The sequence below is a fragment of the Aphanomyces invadans genome (genome assembly GCF_000520115.1).
Source record: "Aphanomyces invadans strain NJM9701 unplaced genomic scaffold supercont1.19, whole genome shotgun sequence".
NCBI lineage: Eukaryota > Oomycota > Saprolegniomycetes > Saprolegniales > Verrucalvaceae > Aphanomyces > Aphanomyces invadans.
The window spans coordinates 490,184-512,555 of NW_008580164.1; the positions used below are offsets into that span (position 1 = coordinate 490,184).

Below are 22,372 nucleotides of genomic sequence, written 5' to 3' on the forward strand. Positions count from 1 at the left end.
GAGTGTACATCTTCAATGATACCCTTCGGAAGGTTGGCATGCCTCCATCTATCGAAGAAGCACATGCCGCTGCTACCCATGCTGCTCCCTCTCGTTCGATCCCACCACCTGCAAAGGAATAGGGAGGCCGGTGTCGCGTCCATCCTTAAAGTGCCCAAGAATACAGTTGACTATGTACGATTTCTCTATCCATCCATGGCGTCCTGCATTCACGAGCACATGCATGATCAACCAGATTCTCGTTCGTGCGGCTTGTCTTTCTACCCTTCTTGTCGTTCTACGATTGCAGGGCTACATCTTCCGCAGCCGTGGACGAGTCGTTACGCACAAAACTGCTCGCGCGGTCCTTCTTTTCACGGATCGTCGTGTCGCGCGTCCACGCACCCGTGTTGCGGGAATTGTCGCGTCGGTTGTTGCCGCTGCGGTTCGATCCACTCGATCGATCTCCTCGGGACTGCTGAGACGACTGACTGTTGTGATGCCGCGCCTGCTGCTGCTGGCTCCCGCCAGAAGCATTCCCGGCGTTGGCAGATGGCGACATCGGAGTGCCATCGTCCGCAAGGCGCCCTTTCTCGCCGTTGCGCCACACAGTCGTGTTTCGGAAACTTGAGTTGTCGTTCAACGATGTGTCGTGGCGCTTGTACTCGAGCGAGGCGAACTGCGGCAAGTTGAGCACCTTGCGCATCGTGTCGCTGCATGACGGACCACTTCAGCTAATTGTTTCCTCCATGAATAGTTCATTACCGTATTCTGTAACAAGCTTCGTTGTTGTCGGCATTGCGGTTCCACAGCGAAATGATGTCCTCGTTGTATCGAATGGACATGACAGCACCACAGATCTCGTTCCCGACGTCGAACTGCTCGCCGATGATCGCCAACACCTATTACAACATGAGCCATGAGGTACGGTGCTTGCGTCTCAGACCAAGTCTTCCCAGTAGCGCGACGCAATGCCCTTGCGTATACGGATCATCCACTTGCCGCCGCGGCGGTTGGCCGAGTCCTGCGTAGATACATGTCAAAGTGTGGCGCCCATACGCGGGTGGCCATCATACCTCCCACATCGGCTTGATGCCAGCCTTGAACAAGTGGTAATCCGTTGTGTTGGGCAAGTCATTCGGTCGAATCAAGTGGTTGTATACGCGCCAGAAACCCTGCACGGTACGGAACTCTGCGATCTCCTTGATGCTCTTCTCGTAGCTTTCTTGGTCTTCCAACTACACAAGCGCCGTTGAGCACGTACGTTTGTGTGATCGACAGAGTGCCAGGAGGCCCTACCGCTTTGCCCGAGTTCTTTTTCATGTACCAGAACGTGTACGTATTCTGAATAGGCGATTCCCCTACACATACACCAACCTGTCACGCTTCTATCACTTCTTGCATCTTCAAGCTGCAGGCGCCAGTACCAGTCGCATCCGAGGCCGTTCCGCTTGGTCGGTCCGCCTCCATTTGACGATCGATGTTTCTTTGGTTCTCTACTCCAGGGCCGCTCGAGCAAATTCTGACATTCAATGGTCGTTCAAAATATTATTTTACAGAGGTCAATGCATTCACCCGATCAAGAGCCGGAATCGCATCCACAAAAGATGGCGGCGTTGGCGAGGAAGTTGAACAGTCCATGGGACTTCCGCTTGGCGGCTCGACATGCGCACCCTAGTGGGCAAATATACTGAGCGAGTTGGCCTGCGTTGGCCGCCTCGGTAGCCGAATCGGCTGCAACGATGGTCCTCGGCTTCCTATGTCGTCGTCACTGGTCGGGTCGTCTTCTCGATGGCAATGCTCGTTCAAGTCGGACAGTTTATGATCCACTTCCGACAAAACACGGTGGGAATCGACCATGTAAGTCTTCAGCATCGCCGTCAACGACGCTGCGTACTTCTTTTCGCTGGCGAGTTCCACACGGAGTTGCTCCTCCTTCGTCGACTTGACGGTGGCGTTGTGCTTCAGTTCGTGAATGGTAGATTCGTACGTCTCCATCGACGCCGAAAACTCCGTTTTGAGAATTTCCAGCTGCTCCAACGTGCTCTGGAGTTCGTCGGCGTCAATTTGCGCCGCCCGTTGAGACGCTTCGAGCATCTTCGTGGTGTCTTGCAGTTGCTCTTCTGTCCATCGAAGCTTCGAAGCTAGTTCTTCCACTTGAAGGGCCACCGTCTTTAAGCTATCGCTGAGCTGCACTGTTCGATCATGGGATTTGCCAAGGTCTTGCCGCATAGCCGTCACATCATGCTCCAGTTGCTGTATCCTTTGCGCGTCCTGCGATGCAACGAGAGACGCTTGGCTTAGCTTGGATCGTAACTCTTGGGACTCCGCCTCGCACTTGGTCAAGTGGGCTTGGAACATGCGGGAGTCCTTCCGCGCGCGTTCCACGGTCCGCTCCAACGACGCCACTTCTGCTTTATGCTGTAGCATCGTCTCTTCCCACAATGCCCGCACTCGCTTTGCATCAGCTTCTGTGTGTTCGATGAGTTGATCTCGTTCGTTGCCCAAGTGTGCGACGAGTTCGTTCAAGCGATCCACGTCGTGCGCCTGGTTTTCCATGGATTGTCGCTGCCGCACCGTCATTGCTTCTAGTTCCCGAACTGTGTCATCCAACACTTCACATCTGAGTGACGCTTGGCGTTCGCTCGCATCAACTTGCTTGAGGCGGTCGTTTGCCAACTCCAGTGCCGAAGCGTAATCCCGCAACTTTTCCTTGAGGTGACTCACCTCGCTCTGCAAGCGCTGGTTCTCCACCATGAGGTGTCGCTGAGCATCATTCGTTTCTGCAACGAAGCGCGAGCTTTTGACCGCCTCTTGTTGTACTTTTCGCTCCAAGTCACGCTTTTCAGCTCGAAGTTGCTCGCATTCCCCTTGCAGGCGGTGGATGACCAACTGCAGCGGACTCGATCCCGGAGACAATGCGGTTGATGATGGTCGGTGGGGGCGGCTGTCGCTGCGAGAAGGATCATTGGAGTGGTGCGATTGCCGAAAGTCCTCGCTCATGTGGGCGGTGGTAGTTTATGCGATGGATGCGCAAGAGTTGCCGCCAAGCTGGTTCTGCTGCGCGGGAGGTGGTTTGAATTACAAAATCTTGTGATTATGCTGGCGTTGATTTGTGGAAAGTTTTGGATTTCGGCCAATTATCTCTTGCTAATCAAACGGATACCGCAATTGCACTTCCGGTTAAACCGATATAAAATAATAATATCAGGATGTTAGAGGTAGTGCATCAGCACCCCAGAAGGCAGAAGCGGAAAGAAATTAGATCCAACAAGATAATGAACCTTGCCCGCGGATATACGAACGAGACTGAGCGAGACGAGAGCAGCGGGTACAACCTGAAGGCTGGGGAAGTGAGCTCTGGCACGACCATCATTGCTGTCAAGTACAAAGACGGAGTCGTGCTTGGCGCGGACAGTCGCACGTCGACTGGGACGTACGTAGCAAACCGTGTATCGGACAAACTCACGAGCATCCACGATCGCATCTACTGCTGCCGATCGGGCAGTGCCGCTGATACGCAAGCTCTGTCCGACTATGTTCGTTACTTCATTGCTTCCCACGCGGACGAGCTGGAAGGGGATGCGCTGCCCAAGGTGCACACCGCCGCGACGCTGTTCCGCAAGCTCTGCTACGAAAACAAAGACCGATTGATGGCAGGGATAATTGTTGCCGGTTATGACAAGGTCAAAGGCGGACAAGTCTATTCGATCCCCATCGGGGGTGCGCTCGTGGAACAAGACTATGCGATCGGCGGGTCTGGTTCAGCATACATTTACGGGTTCGTCGACAGCCACTGGCGAGCAGGTATGAGCCGTGACGAAGCAGAATCGTTTGTGCAAAAGGCGTTGTCCCACGCGATGGCCCGCGACGGGAGCTCCGGTGGCGTCATCCGCACCGTCACCATCAACGAAGAAGGGTGCCACCGCGGCTTCGTTCCTGGCAATCAATTGCCGTTCAGCTTTTAGGCGAATCCGCATTAGCACCATCGGCTTGTCGTTTGCAATTGAGGGCGATTACTCCTTAATGCACATGATTCGATCGTTTTCATTACTTGTGCTGGTGGGGCTGCTCGCCCATGCTCTTTCGAATGCTGTAATCACGGAGCGCGCTGACAATTTGCAAGAACGACGGACGTAGCTCTGGTTGTCGCGCCCAGCACGCCTTCATGAGTTGCGCCAGGAATGGCGGGCACGTCTTGGGCACAACCGGACGGAGATTACGATTGAGTACCCCGAGCGCCGCTTGAATTTGAGTCATGCCGTCGTACGGACACTCGCCCGTGACGCATTCCCAAATCACAATCCCAAACGAAAACACGTCTGCCTTCTCCGTGTACTTTTGGTTCCCGAGGACCTCCGGCCTACGACAAATTTCCTCGGTCAGTTTTGTTCACAGATGCAGCGGCCGTACGCCATCCATTGCACGGTGCCGCAGTTGCCAGTCATGGTCTGGACATGCGCCTTGACGCGGGACAGACCAAAGTCCGAGATCTTGATTGCGTAGTGGCAGTCCACGAGCAAGTTAGGCGACTTCAAATCGCGGTGCAAAATCGGCGGCTGGAAGTTGTGCAGGTAGCTCATGCCCTTGGCCGTGTCGTTGATGAACCTGTCGATGGATCGGTGGATGGGGTAAATTCGTTCTGCTATGTGCCTTACCCAATACGCCTCGCTTCGTCAATGGAGCGACTAGTGCGCAAAACTCCCCAGAGTGACCCACGTGGCAGCAGCTCCACGACAAGACATCGGTTTGGTGGGTCCATGCACGCGCCAAGGAGACGGCAAATGTTGGGGTGCCTACCAGCCAAGTCAGAGGCGCCCAGTGTTGGGGCACGTCGCAACCGCGTACCGCAGCACACTCATGATTTCCACTTCCGACTGAAATTCTTCGAGAATGTCCGCCCGCAGATCCTGGCAAATGAGCAGCTTGACAGCAACGGGCCGGTCACGCCACTTGCCTTCGTGGACTTTGCCGAACGCACCTTCGCCGATCACACGGCCCAACTTGACGTCGGTAAAGTTGATATGTCGAGATAAGGTCGCTCGACCAACCGGCACCGGCTGCGCATTGGCACGCACGGGAACTGCGGCCAGCGCAGGGGCCGGTGCAGGAGCTGCTACGGCTGCAGGAGGCGCAGGTTGCGCGGCGGCGTAGAATGGCGACTTGAGAAAGAGTGGAATCTTGGCCTTTTTGGCCACGTCAAGTTGAATTTGAGGTACCTTGGGGGCTGCATGCTCAGGTGGGTAGTCGTCGCGGCGCTCCATGGGAGATGGCGCAGCTTGCGTCCGATCAAGGCGAATCGTTGCGACGTCGTCAGCAATATCTGCGTCGTCGTCATCGCCGGTGGCAACGGTGTTATTTTTTAGTTCATCGGGGTTGGTCAAGTCGTTTCCGCTAACTTCGTCGGATGCAGACCGGGCCCGTGGTTTCCGCGCCGGACTAAGGTTATGTTGGTCACGGTTGTTTGGGGCTGCTTGATCCATGTACGACGTTCGGATCGGCGACCCGAACGCACCGAAGAAGGTGCCCATAGTCAAGCCTTTGGCTGGCTTCGGACGGTTGATGTTCATGGACGTCGGGACAACTTCAAATGATCTCGTCCGTGAGGCATCCGCCTGTGCGCCACGATCTTACCCAGGAGTGCCAATGTTGAAGTGTTGGTGGTAAAGGGATTTCGTCAAAATATATACCGATTCCTCTCCACATTGTGCGATTATCTCTGTAATATCGTAAGCAATTCCAGCCAATTGTAGTAGAGCCAAATAATTTGAGCGATCTGGTTGCACGCAGCCGAGTGTTGCGGACAAACTGTTGGTGCTTTCTGCCGCCACGGGGCTTCTTCTACCTTATGTACAGCGCGCTGAAATCCCAAGTGGATCGAGCTGGCACTTCCCCCTAGCAGGCGTGTATACGCCATCCTGGCCACACTTCAAGACGCTCGACAGATAGAGCTTGATTTGTTGGTGTTAACAGAGCCTCGACTGCTCAAGTCATGGCTCATGCGATCGTTCTCACTGAAGCATGCCCAAGAAGATACGGAATCGCATCGCTGAAGGCATTACTTGCACCGCCGTGGCGCGACACTCCGCAAAACCTTGATCAAGTTGCAATAAATGTCACTTCTCTTAAATGTCTATCCTTTGAAAACTAATAACCTAGTTAGATTCATAGGGGCAAAGTCTTCCTCGCAACCTTGACATGGACAGCCCAGCGCGCAATCGGCGCGGAGGCCGCCCACTGAACCAACGTCGCCGCGAATACTTTGAGGATGACGACAGGTCGTCTACAAATCGCCGCTGGTTTGACGTCCGCCGTCATGGTTGGAAGATTTTTGTTGTGGTGTGTGTCATGGTCCTCCTGTATGTGAAAGAAACGGACACAGCGGAAGCGTCTTCGCCACCCGCTTTGAAATTGCGCCAAGAGGGGCGAATGGCGTGTGGTGTTCACCAGCGAGTATTCTATAGCGTTATTCAAGTGGACGACAACTATTGCGATTGTTTGGAAGACGGGCTGGACGAGCCCCACACAAGTGCATGCTCCCACGTCGTTCCAGTTCTGCAGTTCACATGCCGAGCCCCAAAACCCGTGCAAACGGTGCCTGTGACCACAATTGGCGATGGTATCTGCGATTGCGCCGACTGTAGCGACGAGGCGCAACGTATGAAGGATGGGACCTCACGCCTCGAATGAGCCTGTGGAACGGTGTGTGGGGCTTCATCAATCGTACAGGTTGCGGGAAGAGATAGAAGATTGAAATTTATGCAAGAAATAGATGATTGAATTCTCAAATTGTATGCAATTCAATCAAAATCATTTAAATGCTTCATCTATGCAACATAGTAGATGGACTCCATATTTAGAAAATGCGCAGACACAAGTTGATGAGGCCACGCCGCTCAACTACAGCGCAGCACCATCTTTGCACACGGGTCTGGACTCGTCACGATGGCGATGGGTTCCCCCATCGGCTGGAACCCGCACTTCACGAAGGTCTTCCATGCAGGATGCGTCGGGTCGTGTGGAACGTGGGCGACTATGGCATACAGTAATCGACTTTCTGTCGCTACTTTTGCCTTGATGTCCTGCGGGGATGCCGTGATTCATGGACTCAAGGTCATGGACGCTACCTCAATGATATTGGTCAAGGTGTACGTGCCATACGTGCGGCGTCGTCGAATGTCGACCACTCCTAGCTTGTCGATGACTGCGATTTCTACCCCGTTCTCTACAGCCCACCCCCACCGTGCAGCGGCAACGGGGGCATCGCCAACTACGAACGCATTCACGCAACGATGTCGAGAGAGAAGTTGTACCAAATGTGAGGACGTGATTGGCCGTTTTCACATCGGAATCGTCGAAGAGACCTGTGGAAGCCGTGCCAAAATTCCGTTCGCGGAGTAGACGCGCAAAGCACCAGTTCCCCTTGCATGGATTGTCGCTGTTTCCATTGACACGGAACGACACGAAGCGCAACTGGTTAATGGGTCGGTTTGCCTGCGAGGAAAGCAGTCACATCGCAGTATGCACAGCGCAAACGACTTAGTTCATACACACCTTGAGGAACTGGAACACTTTGCTCTTGCCGGTGTGTCCACAGATCGAGCACCTCACCCCCTAGAAGACGGGCGCGTGGAGATGAGTCTCGTTGCCATAGACAGCGCATCAGAAGCAGCGCGGACCTCTTCATGGTGGTGGTTGCACACGCGGCACAGGCTCATCGTTTCGACGATGCCCCATGACTCGATGATGAACCCTCGATACAAGCACTTTCCTCGTAGCGAATTGATATTGCAACTCGATTGCTCGATACAATTTTCAAGTTGACGAATATATCGCAACTGTGATGGTGCGATCACATGGCGGAAGTGGCGCCGTTCAGCCGCCCTGCGCTCGATGGAGAGGGGGATGGCGACGCCTTTTCAAGTAGAATATATGTGGTCCATTAACAAGTTCTTTATTTGGCTGAAGTGCGCGTCGCACGCTTGGGGTTTCGACGGGAGGACTCTTCAATTAAGGCCGCTCCACGCTTCCGGGACGGAGCAGCTACCTCCATCTTCTCTGCATTGGTTTCCTTCTTGGTCACGACAGTCTCCTTCTTCGACGTAGGTGCTTTCTTGGTCATAGATGTCTTCTCAGCAACTTTCGCCACGGGCGCCTTCTTGGTGGCCACGAGTTCCTTCACAGCTTCCTTCTTCGCCCGTTTCTTCGCTTCTACCTTAGGGGCTTCCATCATATCTGGCGTGTTCGATTTCCTCTCTTTGGGTTCGGGCGGGACGTCTTTCGTAGCTGCTGCTTTCTTTCCAACCTTCTTTTCTGAAGTTGCTGCCATTTTCGCAGACAAGGCCGCGACCTGTTTGGCAGCAATCTTCGTAGGAGCAGCTTTCTTGGCACCTCGTTTCGGCGGCGGAACTTCCACAACGTCATCGTCTTCTTCCTCCTCTACGTCGTCCACGTCCTCGACGTCATCTTCCTCTTCCACCTCTGCGTCGTCTACTTCTTCGCTGTCCTCGTCCTCATCTTCTTCGTCATTGACGTCCTCGTCATCCTCTTCATCGTGCTCAAAGTCTTCAAACTTCAGCGTGCCCATGACGACATCGTACTCGGTGGTTTCGCCCGTGCGATGGCTCGATCCTTGGCACTTGAGCGTCAAGTACGACGACGTTTTCGCGAGTGGGTTGGTCGCGTACAACTTTTGTTCGAGCTCGGCGACAGGGTCCATGGCAAACCACTTGGGCAGGTCGAATCGGCTCTTGGACTGCGACGGGGCCAGAGTCATGGTTGGGAGCCCGCCATGAGTCAGTGCCTGGAGCACCGATCGCGCTGCCAAAAGCACGTCTGCATCGCCTCCCTTGCGCGTCAACTGCTTCTTCACGGCATACTTCTTCAAAAAGTCCTCTGTCGACTTGTACGCGCCGACCGCCGTGATTTGCATAACATTCCACATGTCCGCGCGGGCCAAGACCGAGTCCACGGCTTCCACAGGCTCCATTGTGTACTCCTCGGCCAGGCCAAACTTGACAAGAACGTTGGCGGGGTCGCAAAATGCAGTTTCCAGCGCAGGTGTGTCAATCAGGTGAATGTGTTCGCCGAGTTGGGCTTCGGACAGGGCTTTGGTCGTGTGGGCTACATCAAAACAAGTTTGAAACCATTGCAGCGGAAGGAGGGTGGCGGCACACGTACGTTTCGAAGACACGTGGGCAATCGACTTGCGCTTGAGCGAGTTGAATAAAGTACTCTTGCCGACGTTCGGATACCCGACCAACGCAACGTTCACGAAAGTGTTTGGGGCCAGCTTCTTGGAGCGCACGTAGTCGTCGAGCGCATGCGCCAACGGGTCCACGAACCCGTTGTCGCGGAGAGTCGACAGTTCTTGAGCGCGGGCGTGAAGCGCGGCACTTGTGAGAGATGAAGAGGACTGTGTCTTGCGGGTCACGTCTTTGATTGACTTGTCGGCGGCGCGGACCGCGACGGTCGGGTGGAAGCGACGGAGGTAAGTTACCCACTATGCGCAGCCAAGTCAGAGAAACGTTGAGAGATCAAAATGGGCGCGCACCTTTTCCGCAGTGTCGCGAGATATCAAGTCCGCCTTGTTGAGCACGAGCAGGATGTCCTTTTTGCCGTGGCCAATGAGACCGTCTTCCAAACTCAACGCACGGCATCCCTGAGGGTCGCGGGCGTCCAGGACAATCACGACGAGGTCGGCCTTGGTCACAGCCGCCTTGAGGTCAGCTTGGGCACGTTGTTTCACGGACAGCGGCGTGAGCGTGGGCACTTGTGCAAGGCCGTCGATGATGCGTTTCTCTGCCTTCTTCTTTTCCGCCTTTTCGGCCTTGCGCTGGGTCTTGAGCTTTTCAAGTCGCTCAATTTCCGCAAGGCGCGCTTGTTCTTCCTGGAGGAGCAACTCTTCCTTGAACGGCCAGTTGTTGGGGATTCCGGGTGTCTTCTTCTTCTTGCCAACGCCCTTGCGCTCGTTCTTTCGCTCCTTTCGCTTGTGCTCGCGCACCTTGCGCAGGATCTTGTACTTCTTGTGCAACGACAGGCGCTTCGACTTGGTCTTCTTCTTCACCATCTTGTTGCGCGATGGACGTGGATGAACCAGTTATTGTGTGGTCGCGACTTTGATTGGTCGATTCAGAACCAATCGTTACCTCGCATCGTTTGATTGGTTTATAAGTTTCCACAGTTTCGCACAAATTGAAAGCGGCGGCGGCACGTCCATCTAGGGTGAATCATGCGTCTGCTCACCCACAACATGCTTGTGTGCAACATCAAGGCCTGTATGGCCACGGCCAGGCAAGGCGACAACGCGCTGCCACTCAACTACCCGCTCAAGGTTTGCATGCCACTGGACCGTCCACCCGTGTCATGTATGTGTAGATCGAAGTCGACAACGACACAGGCGTCGACATCTCCGATACCAACTACAGTAAAGACTTTGTCCTGCACATCCTCAAGTCCATCGACTGGACGGGCTTGGCGCAAACCGTTTCACAGGTCGGTGAGATGACTCACTCGTCAGCTTGCCACGATCATCTCAAGGTGCAGGTTCTTGTAGCTCAACCATCCTGAATTGCCACAACTCCCCCAAGAAGTCCCAGCAGACATTGAGACACGCGACGACATCCTTCGTGCAGTGCATCGCATTATCTTTGACGTACGTCCCAACGTTGCTGAATCGTACGCGACATCTCAACCTCACGCTTTCTGCGGTGACGGTCAGACTACCATCATCGAAGGCGAGCTCTTGTGCAACAACTGCGGCCGCAGCTACCCCATCACCAACGGCGTTCCGAACATGCTGTTGGAGGAAGATGAAATGTAGAAGCCACCGACAACGGCACGGCTGAATTCTAACACACCACGTCGCTCGAATCAAATGACAAATATTTAGTCTCGTTGCATCAAGTCGAAGTATTGCTCTCAGCCACGGGAGCGCAGCCTCTCCAAACTACACCGAACGTGCCTTGCTTCAGCCAAGCTTCACGCGCGACTGAGACACAACAGGACGCTTCACTTGCCTACAGCTAGCTCTGGTTCCTCCAATCGGTCCGGCACGAGCTTGAAAACAACTTTGCAGGTCTTCTGCCGCTCCAACACTTGATTGGGACGGTAGCCGGATATTACCAACCGTACGCGCCTCAGCAGCGCCATTGAAATAACCTTACATCAGTACTCACAACAAACGGAGTCCTTCGAGCGAGGTCATTGAAGGCCAATTTAGGGCGAATCTACTATGTTTTAGGCCCACTGGTCCGTCCCTGCCGAGAATATAGTGATATCCAAGGGAATTGCCCGCCCGTATTTTTGGCCGAAACGTCGCACAAAGATACCGATGGACTGTTTCGCCGATATTTTTGCCATCTCACAACGACGAAGGGGTGGAAACCGATCGAGCATTTGCCGAAAGTCTCGGCTGCTGCCGCTCGAAGCCATGTCGAACATCATTAAGAAGGTCACGGACTTTTACAAGAAGGACGAGTGCGTCAAGTACTACAAGTTTGGCAAGACGCTCGGCACGTACGTAGCATGGGGCTGTCGACGGGGTGGACCGTTCTGAAGCGTGAACGTGTGTAGGGGGAGCTTTGCCACGGTGAAGAGCGCCGTCAACAAAGCGGACAACACCAAGTGGGCCGTCAAGTGCATAGAGAAGGCGAGCCTGGCACCAGACGACGAAGAAGCTCTGCGTGTTGAAGTCGAGGTGCTGCAAATGGTCGAACACCGGAACATTGTCAAGCTCAAGGAAGTATTCGATTGCCCCAAGACGTTCTACATGGTCATGGAGGAAATGAGCGGCGGCGAGCTGTTTGACCGCATCGTGGAAAAGGAAAAGTACTCGGAGCGAGAAGCGCGGTCCGTCGTGCAAAAGCTCGCCACCGCACTTGCGTACTGCCACACGCTCGGCATTGTCCATCGCGACCTCAAGGTATCGTCGGACACATTCTTTCGTGTGTGCCTCGCGTTGTTGACCACGTTGGTCGCGCCGTCGTAGCCGGAAAACCTGTTGTACGAGTCGACAGAAGACAACGCTGAAATCAAAATTGCCGACTTTGGCTTGGCCAAACTCATTCAAGGCAACTCCATGATGCAAACGGCGTGCGGGACCCCCGGCTACGTTGCTCCCGAGATCCTCGAAGGCAAGCCGTACGGGGGCGAAGTCGACATGTGGAGTTTGGGGGTCATCACATACATCCTCCTCTGCGGCTTCCCACCTTTCTACGACGAGAACAACGCGGCGCTGTTTGCCACGATCAAGGCCGGGGCGTACGACTTTCCGTCACCGTACTGGGACCACGTGTCCGACAGTGGTAAGCTCACGCTGCTTCCTCAAAGCACCTGCACCAACCCCTTGTCGTAGCCAAGGACCTGATCAATCACATGCTTGTCGTGGACGCAAAGAAGCGGTACACGGCGGAAGATGTGCTCAACCACCCTTGGGTCAAAGTGCGTACTTGCGTCTCCAATCATCGTATTTGATTCTGATGCTCATGTGTTGATGCCGTGCGCGATATAGGACCCGGATGGAGCGAGCGACAGGGCGTTGCCGAGTTTCACGACAGAAATGCGCCGCTACAATGCGCGCCGACGCTTCCGTGCGGGAATTATGGCGGCCAAGGCAATCCGGGGCATGTCGTTGCTACACAAGAAGGAAGGGGATGGTGCCGAGGGGTTGGCTCCGGCGGGGCTTTCCCCCACTGGGCGTACAGCCAGAGGGTCCGCCGCGGTGGGCGGCGAAAACGTCCAAGTCGGCCATGCCCGACATGGATAAGTCGCCACGACTGTCCGTTCGGGGGCTGAGTCCCCTGTCCGCCTGGTCCAACATCTTACGATGCTGAGTCCAGTCACACTTTATATTAAAAAACAATTCTCTACTAAAACTCGAGCCCCCACTCGCTCGTGCGGGACGACGCGATGCTGTCGCGGGACCCGATGCTCAAACAACTAAATCGAGGGGACCCGCCGAACTCGTTGTCGTCCAGGGACTGTGCAGCTGAAGGAGGGGGCGAGATGCCTGCCGTCGACAGGTAGGTCGAGTCCGAACGCACGGACATGCCTTCGGAGGTTGGCGGGCGGTCGTACTCGTCGTACCCTTCGTCATCCATCATGGCAGACGGCGTGAAGTACGGAGCAATGTTTGGCGGGTAGCTCACGGACTCGCGCCGGAGGGACAGCGAGCTGCGGCGGCCGCTCTCTCGATACGCCGCGGCAAACCCGTCCTCTTCTTCGCGCGTAAACGTCACATTGTATTGCTGTTTCAAATACTCGACTTGGATCTCGGCGGTCGCGAGTGCTTCATCGAGCTCGGCCAGTTCATCCTCCTTGCTCTTCATGAGTTCGAGGAGCGACTTGATCTGGTTTTGCTTGCTTTCGATGCTGCGCGTTTGCAGCTGCGTTTCTTGCGTCAACAATGCGTTCTGCTCCATGGCAACTTTGAGCTGCGCCGTGAGCTCGACGACCTTGGTCTGTAGCAGCTCAATCTCTTCGTCGTGGCCGCCGCCGTCATTGTTGTCGGCTGGTTGCCGCGCCAGAAGTTCTTTGATTTCATCGTCTTTGCGCTCGAGTTCGACAAGGAGATCGTCCACTTCTTGCTGCTTGGCGCACACTTGGTTGAACAGAAACATGTCCATCTTTTCCATGTCGTTGGGAGGGTTGCTGACGTCCGACTGCTGCGCCAACCGCTTGGCAAAGTCCGCGGACAAATGCTCGATCGTTTCCGCTTTGGCGACCAATTCCTGCCGCAGCGCGTTGACGTCGCACGTGCGTTCGTGCAAGGCGGCGCGCATCTCCGCGACGTCCGCTTCGAGCGACCGCACTTGGCTGCGCAAGTGCTGACTACCTTCGTCGTCTTCGAAGCGCACCGACTTGCGCGCGGTCGACGTGAGGAAGCTGTCATGGAGGAGAACACTCGCGCTCTCCCGCGTCATCGTCGACGCCGCCGTTGCGTTCAGGACATGGATTTCATTTGTCTTGGCTTCAACTTCGTCTTGCAAACGCTTCACTTGCGCGCACTGATGCTCCAAGTCTTTCTTCACGGACGCGACGGTCGCTGCGGCCGCCTCAGTCTGTGCTGTCAATGCCCGCGTGAGCTCCTGCACCTGTCGCTCCAGTTCGGCCTTCTCGTCGTCCCGCTGCGACACGACCTTCTCCAGTGCTGCCGCATTGGCTTCGAGACGGGTCACGGCGGCCTTTTGGGACGCCAGAGTCGCGGACAAGGCCGACGCGGCGCCGTCCTCACCCTTCTCAGCGAGCTGCATCGACGTCAACTTTGATTCGAGCTGCATAACGTCTTGGTCTCGGTCGACGGCGGTCTGCAGGGCCAAGTCGAGTTGGCGCTGGTAATTCTGAGCTTCCCGCGTCAGGTTGAGGATGGTCGCTTCGTGTTGGGCAATGCGTTCTTCCAAGTCGGCCGTCCGAGTCGACGAGTCGACGGTGAGAGACGCTGCGACCCGCGTAAGCCCGATGGACTTGATCTCGTGGCGCAGCTGCTGTGCAAAATCCGCCTGGACTTGGGCATTGGACTTTTCAAACCGATTCACGAGCGCGGCGATGCGCGACGCCTTGGCAGACTCGATCTTGTTGTCCGATTCTTCTTCGCGCAAAATCTCGCGCAAATGCCACACGATGCGGTTCGAGGACGAGTCGCCCAGCGGAATCCTCCGCTCCAGGTCATGCACCTGCGTCGCGAGGACTTGTTTCTCCGAGGCTAACACGGCCACGGACGCCTCCAGGGCCTTGTACGCCGTGTCGGAGGCTTCAAACTGGACTTTCCATTGGGCGTCCTGAGCCATCAATTCGGTCGACAGCCGCGTGCACTCGGCGTCCTTGCTGGCCAATTGCTTTTCCAACGACTCGATCTTTTGCAGCAGCTCTACAGGGACGACAGGAGCGGGTGGGGTGGCAGGAACAGCTGCGGCTGGGGCCGCCGGTAGCGCGGCCACCACCGGACTCTCATCTTGAATCGTATCGTCCAGGGAGAACTCCTTTCGAAGAGGTCGAGGGGGCGATGGCTTGGTAGTGCCGGTCTTGCCACCTTCACTGCGCACGGCCACTTCCTTTGAAACAGATGCGGCATGGGTAGCTGAAGTCACCGCCGCTGCTATGTTCCGCGTCGGGCCTGCCTTGGATTTGGCGGTGGTGGTTCCCGCAGCGGTTGTCAAGGACGTTGTGGCAGGCTTGGGTATCGACTGTGGCTGGGATCCTAGTGTCGACGTGGTAGGCTTGCCTGTGGGCCAACTCGTCTTGGATTCAAGCATCGTTTGCGACCGCAGCTGGGCTCGCGATGCTTGCAGTGAAGCGGTCGAACTTGCGCTCGCCGACGATGTCGAAGTTGTGGATTTTGGTTTGTGGATCGAGATGAGTTTCGATTCCGTGATGGTGTGCTGGCGCCGCTTGTCGTCGACGGATCCGCGACGTGACCGTTCTTTCGAGCCCGATCCGCTGCGGGACCGCAGGTTGGACTTGAGCTTTGACCCCAAGTGCGTGTAGACAAACTCTGGCTCTGCCTTGCCATTGACAGTCGAGAAAGGAGACGATGACGAGAACGGCGAGGTCTCCGGCATCTTTGCCGCGGTTGCGTGGTGAGTATTGACGTAGTCGGGGTCGACGGATCCCTTGGCTTTGTCCATGATTGCCTGAATGTCGTCGTTTCGCGGCTACGCAATGGCGGGTTACAGACAAGCACGATGGCGCCACAAGAAGCATCCAAGCTCACCTCTTGACGCACGGTCTTGTTGGTCGACACGGCCGGAGTTTCGCGGCCCATGGTTCCATGCTGGCGCTTCCGGTGAACCTCTTCTTGTCCAGGAGCGATCATATTAATCTCATCCGGCGAGAGATCATCCATGCACAGGGCTTCCCGCGTGTACATGGCCGTCTCGCGGGAAAACGTCTCACGCGAAATCGTATCGCGCATGAACGACGGCTCCTCGTCCTCGTTGTCCGAGAAGTCCTGGAAATCGACTGTCGCAGAGACCTTCGCGGAAGGAGATTTGATCGATTTGCCACCTGGCTTGGCTATGGGTCGAACGGATGGCGGGGGCACCGCCGCGGACAAAGCGCCGCTGCTGCTTTGTCGAGGCGGCATCGACGAAAAGAACGTCGGCATGTTGTAGCGCTTGGGTGCATTGTCCGCAGGTCGTTCGATCTTTTGAAAGCGCGGGTTTGTCGACTTGTCACAAGTGTTGTCGCTGTCACGGTCGTCGTTTGCCTCGATCGACAATCGCCGACGTTTCTGAATCGTGTCGGGGGAAGCGGCAACGACAGCGTCGTTGTTCATCCCGTCCTGGTTGCTGTTGCGACGGGCTAGGATGTCCTTGGCACTCTTTTCCAAAGTCTCGATCAGATTATAATCCTTGAGTGCATTTGCGTTGCTGTCCTTGCGACAAGCATGGCTGAGATCACTTACGAGGTTGTACAATTGCTCGTCCTTGTCGCTGTGCGTATACGGGGACGTCTGGCCCCGAAGACTGTTGCTTCGATTGCTGCTGCTACTGACCGCCGGTTGCGGGCGGTATGCATAGCCATGCAATGACCGAGCGCTGGTGCCTGTCATGCGGCGTCGGCAAGCAGTGTGGAATAGGCAGAGGAAATCCACCATCAAGGCATCCGAACTCTGGCCACACATCCGGATGCGGTGCCGAACTGCCTTCGGATTTCGATTTTTCACCAATCATAACTCTCCACTCAGGCGAAGCGAACTTCGAAGTCTTTGTTTCGAACGATCTATCCGGTCGGTTTCAGGGCCGCGCATGTCAGTCGTTGTAATGGCGGCCAAATTGGCTGACATCAACCGCCGTGACGGTGGCTCCTGGCGCTGCCGACACTCCACGACATTCGATCATGAAAGAAGTTTGGTGAAAGTTTGGATCGGTGGTAGAATGCGTGCACGCTGTTTCATCTACGGTAAATGTCGGTGTACCACGCTCGTCACGTAGCAATCGCACTCGATCCCGACGGACGTCGCCAGGCACTTCGACCGTTCCTCCGCCTGCCGGCAACATGTACGCGGGTGAGCAAACCGTCCTGGTCCATGGCCGACCTTGTAGATATACTTTACGCACGGAAGAAGTTAGGGCGGACGATGGGCAGCCCCTCTACATGGGGCCAGATTCGGTATGCATTTGAAACGCAAATCCATTTTATGAAACGCTGAAAAAACGTTTTAAAAACAGTCGCATCAATTTTCAATTCACCCAGTGGCCGTTTGAAAGACCACAGATGAAGTTTAGCTGACGTGAAAAATATTTTTGACCAATCCGATACTAAATGTTTGTAAAGCGAGGGAGATGCCCGGAAGACATTTTCAAGTGGTATTTAAAATTCTATGAATGATTGCAATTTTGAATACGCCCGTCTTCAATATTTTAGGAAGTGGCGAAACCTCCATTCTATTCTCCCCTCGACAGGTTTCAATTTTCCTGGTGAATTCAATAAAATCGACAGGTGCGATTTCGACCTCGAGATTTGGGAAGTGGGCCGAACGCGATGTCGACCGTCCAAGGAGTGGACGCCAGTACACGCGTCGGCGACGTCGCGGCCGCTTCGTCCGAGGATGGCAGGGAGCACGCCGTGGTGGTCGAGAAGATTGCGCCTGAAATGGCAGGGCAGGAATTTGCCGTCGGGCTGTACATGTCTATGTGGCCCAAAGTCGAAAAGTGCGACCAGTACGTGTCGATGCTGCTGGAGACGCAAGAACAACTGCACCACAAGATCAAGGCGTTGACAGAGACGCTGACGGGAGCCAAGGATGGCCGCGCCAATCTGGACGAGTCGCAGTCGCCATTGGTGGACTATGCCGTGCGTCTGCGCGGGTTTCCGAACCGTGTTCAAGTGCTTCAACAAAAACTGGAAGGCATTCGATCCCTTTTGAATGCAGTCAAGGCATCCCAGCTTGGAAGCAACCCCACTACCCCCGTCAAGGGGAGTGCACCGAATCCCTCTACATCTATCGAGGCAGAGCCCATGGCACCGTCGATGGGCCACATCACCGGCGAATAGACAATGAACTGTCCGTCCGACTTTCTGTATGGTACGAACAGTCGTAGTCAACTCAACAGTGGGCATCGATAAGCAGCTATATTTAATGTGGTGGCGTGCCTGAGCATGCCGACAACATAATGATGGTCAAGTCGCCGACCGCGCGATGGATTTCGTCGCTGTTTCCGCTGTGTATTGCTGAAGCTTCATTGTCTTTTGGGTATTCCACGAGCTACATGCCGACGAATCATTTTAAGCACTGCAGATGGATACATGCGCGTACACTCGAACGCACCTCCGATCTTCGGTAGACACATTGGGTCGTCGCAGCTGAGGAGGCACGAGAGAACGGACCTTCCTTTTAGCATTCTTTGACGATTCCATCATGGCGGGGGTGGCTGCATCCCGAGGTCGTTTCGAGCCAAGTGAGGGCATTGTGGTCGGTCGAGCACTGGCAAACGCTGCGAGGGACGTTGTTTTTGCACCGCTCGCGTCCGAGAAGAGGTCGTCTGCCGATGGCAGTGCGATCGGATGTTTTGCGCATGGTTTCGCCTTCACCTCGACGTCGTCGTCGGTGCCGCCGCTGCTGGGGTCCGAGTCCGAGTAGTTGGCGACCAAGGACATGGCGATATATATATCGGTGCACAACAAGGACATTCCATATATGCATAACCTTTTAAAATCAATAATCCTTCAGTATTCTTTCATTGCTATCTCCATCACATTGGAACAACATCACATTACCATTGATTGACCATTGCAGGCGCAATTTGCGGAAAACATCGAGGTAAAACGTAGTGGTATTTCAAAGAAATCTAAACAATTCCCTCTTGTCATGAGCGTCCGCAGCGTCTTTTGGTGGGATCTTGCTGGAACCGCGCGTAACGCGAACGCGTGCCAAGTGAGCAGCCACTTATCAACCTCTAATAGTTCATTTATATCGTTTCGTTTTCACCCAATCAAACGCCGTGCGAGTCATATCTTCACAGAGATGAAATGTCCATGCTCGGGAGAGTTGGCGGCGGCGTCTGTGCAGCATGATCTCACCGAGACGGGCAGATGACGGACGTGGCGATGGCGCTGAGTGAGTGTGGGTCAGACGTTTGATACAGCCGTCGCGCCAGCTCCAACTAGGCGATCGTTATGCCTTCATCGAGTGTGTTGCACCACTCGAGTCCCCCCACTTGTCTTGTCTTGTGTACGCTTGAATACGAAGCGCCGCATCCACGCACGCATCTTGACGTGTATGCTCAGCTCCGTCAGTCACTCAACTACAGCATCGGCATGTGCGCTCAGCTTAACCACATTCCTCGACGTCGATGCATTCAACCGCGCTGATCAACGTATTTCACCTCCGCAGAGATCTCAACATCAAAGTGGTGATGCCACCCACGACGTCGGTCCAGTCGCCCACCAGCGAAATGAACGATTCCGCGTCCTGACTTTGGGCTCTGCGGCGCTCGCGGCATTGGCTCCTTGCACCGAATATGCCATGGTATGTACATGACTTTCACAAGCATGGCACAACTGTTCACGAGGAAAATATGATGCCTACTGCTAACTATATGATGGAGGCATAGCCCTTGGAATTGGCGGAGCGGCGGCCCAACCAAAAGCACAGACCCATCAACGCCACCGCCGTAACCACACCCAACACCAACGTTCCCGTCCCTGCTGATTTCTCCGGCCGGGGGCCATAGTACCCCACCTCTTCCAGCCACCAACTCGGATACCCCATCGCTGTCATGCGCATTGTTTCAGTCGCAAAGTCGGAAAAAATCCACCCATCGTGGAACCGCGTCACGATGTCCAGGAACAGCGCGTAAAACGCGTCGTGAGCCGCTTTGGCAAACTTGTCGCTGCTCGCGGTCAGGTGGGCGACCATGGCCGCTTCGCCGTCGGTCGCCAAGATCGACACGGCCTTGGCTTGGACGTCGGCTTGAGCTACATGATGCATTCGCTTCGTGAATCCATCGGTGGACCACGTTACGCTCAACCATACCTGCAAACGCGTTGTCCTCAACGACCTTTTGGACCGCGGCGACCGCCGGCATCGCGTGTTTGTAGAAGCGTCCGGCGTAGTTGCCGATGACGGCGTGGAGCCAGTACGACACGTTGAAATCAAAGCGGAGGAGAGAACCGTGGTTGGTCAGCGCGGGGACGGCGCTCACTTTGGCGTAGATCGGCACGTATGCAGTGGCATGGGGGACGTACGCTCCAAACCTGCATGCACCGAGTGAGCCTCGTGGTGGTGCCGCCGTCCGCCGTACCAAATGAGCGCGTGGTTTTCGTCGGTCGGGTGCAAGCTCGTCACGTACGAGTACGACGTTGTGTGGTATGATATCGGGCGCTCAAACGTCGTTCGATGGCCGTTCGCCCATGACGGCGCAGACACGTTGTCGCCAAGGGCTAGCACCACCGTGAAACCCATCAGGTCCATGGGTCGTGACCTGTCGGCGCGTACCAAAGCGATCGGGGTTCCCGTACGGTCCGGCAGCCAGTCCTTGCGTCAAGTCGAACGGCGTGTTTTCATAATGATCTCGTTGCATGCGCATGATGTCTTGGACCGTCAGGATTCCCGCCGTCTACGCGCCGACGACTCGTTGTGGCATCGCGACCGAACGGGATATGGTGCGTACCTCGACGGAAAACGGATAGTCGGACCCGTACACGTCCGTGTCGGGGCTCAAAGCCAACGTCGGGTTGGCCAACGTGAGCACGCGCCATTGGCGCCGAGTGAGGATCTTGCTGCTCGAGACATCCAACGGCGACGCGTACGCCAAAGTAAAGTCGAAGTCGGTTTTGCCGTCCCAAAAGTTATTGCGCTTGGCCACGTCGTACAAGTTTGTCGAGCCAAGAAAGTTGGCCGTGTCGGTCAGGTTGACTTGATGGATGATGAATTGGTTGCCGATCGCGACGATGTGCGTATCGGGCACACGCTGCGCGACCCACACCGCGGACGCCCCCGTGTCGTCCGGCAAGATGTGAAACACCCACCCTTCCTTCGTATCCGTGACAGTCAGTGTCTCGCCCGCTTCGCTGTACACGCCGTCGCCTTCCCACTCGGCGCCGTAGTAGCCGTATTGCACGGCCAAGTCGCCCATGAGTTGAATCGCTGCTCGCGCTGTCTTGGTGCGCTCGAGGGCCACCCGAGCGAGCTCCGTGATGTCAAACAGAGCCGATCCACCCTGGGTGGCTGGCTTTGCCCAGAGTTTCGCCCCACAAGTGCTTTCGCCGAACGCGAGTTGATGCTCATTCATGATCGGGTACATGCCGTCGATGTAGCCAAACGTGATGTCGACTTGGGGAATCGTGCCAATGACGGGGGTGTCTGTCCAGTTGAAAAAACCCGCCTCGACGTTCTCGCGGTAGTACTCGGGGGCTCCGCGGTCGCGGCCAACTACACCACAAGTCAGCCTGTTTTTCGACGACGGGCGAATCTCTCCCATACCAAAGCGAGGGTACACTTGGTGCAGAAGCGGAATGTTGCGGTGGGAACCCGCCGCATGCTGTTGGCGAGGCACCTTGGCAATGCGAAAGTCGTAATCGGACGAGTCGGCGGTGTGCGTTGTCATGGGGGTGCCGGTCGCCGACGCCTGCAGTCCAACGTGAGGGTTGGCCACATCTCCATGGCATACATGTACAAACCTTGGCCCCGACCAGGAGAACTGTGCATCGATCGGCGTTGTACTCGGCGGTGAGGGCCGTCCCCACGAGCACGGTCAAGAGTGTCAGCACCAGCATCGAATGGCGATGCGCTTGGGACGTCGAATTTGAAAGTGACCCACACGACCCGATGCCCTCGAGTATCTCTGGACCCATCCACACCGTACTCGATCAAGAGAGAGATGGACAGGATGGCGCATCTACGTCGCCCCTTCGGTGAGGCACGTGCCGCCCGCCGACTGCAAGGCTCGTGCCGCGTCTCCAACATGCTCTCCACGGCGACTGTCCGAACCTGCCGTTTTGTTGTGGCCGACACCTCTGACGGCGCACGGTGCCGTCGACGAGCCCATGACGTCGGAACGAGTTGTTCGAGGGTGATCGGCATGCTGGACACACCTCTCTCTGCTTCAACGCATGTGCGGATGGATGGCCGAGAACGCTTGGATCTTCACTCGGCACACCCCGCATGTTCAACCAAAGTCTCGTTTCAACACGCAATGCCACCTGAACCCCAAGCGATGGACGCGTTGCGATCGATCGTTTTCCACACCCGCTTCACGCACGAAGTTCCAAGATCAGCGCACGACGTCGGGGGTCCTAGACGCCGCCGTCGACCGGCAGCCGTAGCACCGAAAGATCCACAATTCGATCTATATCAACCGCCTTCGCTCTAGATCGTGCGCCACCAGAGGCGCTGCCACCAAGGTGGTCAAGTCGCCCTCGCCGTGGAGTACACCGTCCTCACGGCCAACGG

The 22,372-nt window shown here is 55.7% G+C and overlaps 12 protein-coding genes across 14 annotated transcripts; 4 read left to right on the plus strand and 8 right to left on the minus strand.

Annotated features, from left to right (window-relative positions):
• Positions 1–120: 120 nt before the first annotated feature.
• Positions 121–1,495, minus strand: H310_08979 (hypothetical protein). The gene is made up of 6 exons (XM_008874918.1): positions 1,407–1,495; positions 1,279–1,340; positions 1,056–1,217; positions 926–1,003; positions 745–881; positions 121–692 (listed from the first exon to the last, which is right to left on the minus strand). Exons 1-6 carry the CDS (start codon positions 1,447–1,449, stop codon positions 278–280), a joined length of 897 nt encoding a protein of 298 aa, XP_008873140.1. The 5' UTR covers positions 1,450–1,495; the 3' UTR covers positions 121–277.
• Positions 1,496–1,501: 6 nt separating this feature from the next.
• H310_08980 (hypothetical protein) lies at positions 1,502–3,049 on the minus strand. The gene has a single exon (XM_008874919.1). It carries the CDS (start codon positions 2,980–2,982, stop codon positions 1,654–1,656), a length of 1,329 nt encoding a protein of 442 aa, XP_008873141.1. The 5' UTR covers positions 2,983–3,049; the 3' UTR covers positions 1,502–1,653.
• Positions 3,050–3,212: 163 nt separating this feature from the next.
• Positions 3,213–4,030, plus strand: H310_08981 (hypothetical protein). Its single transcript, XM_008874920.1, has one exon. It carries the CDS (start codon positions 3,258–3,260, stop codon positions 3,945–3,947), a length of 690 nt encoding a protein of 229 aa, XP_008873142.1. The 5' UTR covers positions 3,213–3,257; the 3' UTR covers positions 3,948–4,030.
• H310_08982 (TKL protein kinase) lies at positions 4,002–5,620 on the minus strand. Its single transcript, XM_008874921.1, has 4 exons — positions 4,828–5,620; positions 4,638–4,775; positions 4,393–4,587; positions 4,002–4,342 (listed from the first exon to the last, which is right to left on the minus strand). The coding sequence occupies exons 1-4, from the start codon at positions 5,547–5,549 to the stop codon at positions 4,030–4,032; spliced, it is 1,368 nt and encodes a 455-aa protein (XP_008873143.1). The 5' UTR covers positions 5,550–5,620; the 3' UTR covers positions 4,002–4,029.
• A 1,120-nt stretch (positions 5,621–6,740) lies between these two features.
• Positions 6,741–7,727, minus strand: H310_08983 (hypothetical protein). The gene is made up of 5 exons (XM_008874922.1): positions 7,659–7,727; positions 7,534–7,593; positions 7,293–7,473; positions 7,107–7,249; positions 6,741–7,061 (listed from the first exon to the last, which is right to left on the minus strand). The coding sequence occupies exons 1-5, from the start codon at positions 7,695–7,697 to the stop codon at positions 6,876–6,878; spliced, it is 609 nt and encodes a 202-aa protein (XP_008873144.1). The 5' UTR covers positions 7,698–7,727; the 3' UTR covers positions 6,741–6,875.
• A 168-nt stretch (positions 7,728–7,895) lies between these two features.
• On the minus strand, positions 7,896–10,188 carry H310_08984. 2 transcript variants are annotated; one of them, XM_008874924.1, is made up of 3 exons: positions 9,533–10,188; positions 9,160–9,481; positions 7,896–9,102 (listed from the first exon to the last, which is right to left on the minus strand). In XM_008874924.1, the coding sequence occupies exons 1-3, from the start codon at positions 10,046–10,048 to the stop codon at positions 7,934–7,936; spliced, it is 2,007 nt and encodes a 668-aa protein (XP_008873146.1). In that variant the 5' UTR covers positions 10,049–10,188; the 3' UTR covers positions 7,896–7,933. The 2 variants fall into 2 exon arrangements, with proteins under 2 accessions (XP_008873146.1, XP_008873145.1); XM_008874923.1 differs by having other exon boundaries at positions 7,896–9,481.
• H310_08985 (hypothetical protein) lies at positions 10,177–11,033 on the plus strand. The gene is made up of 4 exons (XM_008874925.1): positions 10,177–10,312; positions 10,357–10,473; positions 10,535–10,633; positions 10,700–11,033. Exons 1-4 carry the CDS (start codon positions 10,211–10,213, stop codon positions 10,799–10,801), a joined length of 420 nt encoding a protein of 139 aa, XP_008873147.1. The 5' UTR covers positions 10,177–10,210; the 3' UTR covers positions 10,802–11,033.
• A 370-nt stretch (positions 11,034–11,403) lies between these two features.
• On the plus strand, positions 11,404–12,889 carry H310_08986 (CAMK/CAMK1 protein kinase). The gene is made up of 5 exons (XM_008874926.1): positions 11,404–11,496; positions 11,554–11,902; positions 11,969–12,284; positions 12,335–12,420; positions 12,491–12,889. The coding sequence occupies exons 1-5, from the start codon at positions 11,411–11,413 to the stop codon at positions 12,743–12,745; spliced, it is 1,092 nt and encodes a 363-aa protein (XP_008873148.1). The 5' UTR covers positions 11,404–11,410; the 3' UTR covers positions 12,746–12,889.
• H310_08987 lies at positions 12,757–16,566 on the minus strand. Of its 2 annotated transcripts, XM_008874928.1 has the most exons (3): positions 16,382–16,566; positions 15,689–16,297; positions 12,757–15,629 (listed from the first exon to the last, which is right to left on the minus strand). In XM_008874928.1, the coding sequence occupies exons 1-3, from the start codon at positions 16,526–16,528 to the stop codon at positions 12,849–12,851; spliced, it is 3,537 nt and encodes a 1,178-aa protein (XP_008873150.1). In that variant the 5' UTR covers positions 16,529–16,566; the 3' UTR covers positions 12,757–12,848. The 2 variants fall into 2 exon arrangements, with proteins under 2 accessions (XP_008873150.1, XP_008873149.1); XM_008874927.1 differs by having other exon boundaries at positions 15,689–16,566.
• Positions 16,567–17,395: 829 nt separating this feature from the next.
• On the plus strand, positions 17,396–18,146 carry H310_08988 (hypothetical protein). Its single transcript, XM_008874929.1, has one exon. It carries the CDS (start codon positions 17,461–17,463, stop codon positions 17,971–17,973), a length of 513 nt encoding a protein of 170 aa, XP_008873151.1. The 5' UTR covers positions 17,396–17,460; the 3' UTR covers positions 17,974–18,146.
• Positions 18,056–18,576, minus strand: H310_08989 (hypothetical protein; the record flags this gene model as incomplete). The annotated part of the gene is made up of 2 exons (XM_008874930.1): positions 18,056–18,184; positions 18,307–18,576. The coding sequence occupies 2 exons, from the start codon at positions 18,574–18,576 to the stop codon at positions 18,056–18,058; spliced, it is 399 nt and encodes a 132-aa protein (XP_008873152.1).
• Positions 18,577–19,430: 854 nt separating this feature from the next.
• H310_08990 (hypothetical protein) lies at positions 19,431–21,722 on the minus strand. The gene is made up of 7 exons (XM_008874931.1): positions 21,601–21,722; positions 21,404–21,548; positions 20,592–21,352; positions 20,417–20,537; positions 20,223–20,361; positions 19,955–20,175; positions 19,431–19,896 (listed from the first exon to the last, which is right to left on the minus strand). The coding sequence occupies exons 1-7, from the start codon at positions 21,694–21,696 to the stop codon at positions 19,514–19,516; spliced, it is 1,866 nt and encodes a 621-aa protein (XP_008873153.1). The 5' UTR covers positions 21,697–21,722; the 3' UTR covers positions 19,431–19,513.
• Between the last annotated feature and the right edge of the window lie 650 nt (positions 21,723–22,372).

Coding starts and splice junctions, on each gene's coding strand:
- H310_08981 (XM_008874920.1), top strand. CDS start 3,258: ATGAACCTTGCCCGCGGATATACGAACGAGACTGAGCGAGACGAGAGC.
- H310_08987 (XM_008874927.1), bottom strand. CDS start 16,528: ATGACAGGCACCAGCGCTCGGTCATTGCATGGCTATGCATACCGCCCG. Junction 15,630..15,688: donor ACAAGACCGTGCGTCAAGAG/GTGAGCTTGGAT, acceptor GCCATTGCGTAG/CCGCGAAACGACGACATTCA.
- H310_08988 (XM_008874929.1), top strand. CDS start 17,461: ATGTCGACCGTCCAAGGAGTGGACGCCAGTACACGCGTCGGCGACGTC.
- H310_08983 (XM_008874922.1), bottom strand. CDS start 7,697: ATGAGCCTGTGCCGCGTGTGCAACCACCACCATGAAGAG. Junction 7,250..7,292: donor CAATCACGTCCTCACATTTG/GTACAACTTCTC, acceptor ATGCGTTCGTAG/TTGGCGATGCCCCCGTTGCC. Junction 7,062..7,106: donor CCTTGACCAATATCATTGAG/GTAGCGTCCATG, acceptor GCATCCCCGCAG/GACATCAAGGCAAAAGTAGC.
- H310_08980 (XM_008874919.1), bottom strand. CDS start 2,982: ATGAGCGAGGACTTTCGGCAATCGCACCACTCCAATGATCCTTCTCGC.
- H310_08990 (XM_008874931.1), bottom strand. CDS start 21,696: ATGCTGGTGCTGACACTCTTGACCGTGCTCGTGGGGACGGCCCTCACC. Junction 20,362..20,416: donor CGGGAACCCCGATCGCTTTG/GTACGCGCCGAC, acceptor CGGTGGTGCTAG/CCCTTGGCGACAACGTGTCT. Junction 20,176..20,222: donor GAAAACCACGCGCTCATTTG/GTACGGCGGACG, acceptor CGGTGCATGCAG/GTTTGGAGCGTACGTCCCCC.
- H310_08985 (XM_008874925.1), top strand. CDS start 10,211: ATGCGTCTGCTCACCCACAACATGCTTGTGTGCAACATCAAGGCCTGT. Junction 10,313..10,356: donor CACTCAACTACCCGCTCAAG/GTTTGCATGCCA, acceptor ATGTATGTGTAG/ATCGAAGTCGACAACGACAC. Junction 10,634..10,699: donor TGCATCGCATTATCTTTGAC/GTACGTCCCAAC, acceptor GGTGACGGTCAG/ACTACCATCATCGAAGGCGA.
- H310_08984 (XM_008874923.1), bottom strand. CDS start 10,048: ATGGTGAAGAAGAAGACCAAGTCGAAGCGCCTGTCGTTGCACAAGAAG. Junction 9,482..9,532: donor CTCGCGACACTGCGGAAAAG/GTGCGCGCCCAT, acceptor GGCTGCGCATAG/TGGGTAACTTACCTCCGTCG.
- H310_08986 (XM_008874926.1), top strand. CDS start 11,411: ATGTCGAACATCATTAAGAAGGTCACGGACTTTTACAAGAAGGACGAG. Junction 11,497..11,553: donor TTTGGCAAGACGCTCGGCAC/GTACGTAGCATG, acceptor GAACGTGTGTAG/GGGGAGCTTTGCCACGGTGA. Junction 12,285..12,334: donor GGACCACGTGTCCGACAGTG/GTAAGCTCACGC, acceptor CCCTTGTCGTAG/CCAAGGACCTGATCAATCAC.
- H310_08982 (XM_008874921.1), bottom strand. CDS start 5,549: ATGAACATCAACCGTCCGAAGCCAGCCAAAGGCTTGACTATGGGCACC. Junction 4,776..4,827: donor GAAATCATGAGTGTGCTGCG/GTACGCGGTTGC, acceptor CTTGGCTGGTAG/GCACCCCAACATTTGCCGTC. Junction 4,588..4,637: donor GACGAAGCGAGGCGTATTGG/GTAAGGCACATA, acceptor ATCCATCGACAG/GTTCATCAACGACACGGCCA.
- H310_08979 (XM_008874918.1), bottom strand. CDS start 1,449: ATGGAGGCGGACCGACCAAGCGGAACGGCCTCGGATGCGACTG. Junction 1,341..1,406: donor AACGGCCTCGGATGCGACTG/GTACTGGCGCCT, acceptor GTGTATGTGTAG/GGGAATCGCCTATTCAGAAT. Junction 1,004..1,055: donor GCATCAAGCCGATGTGGGAG/GTATGATGGCCA, acceptor GTATCTACGCAG/GACTCGGCCAACCGCCGCGG.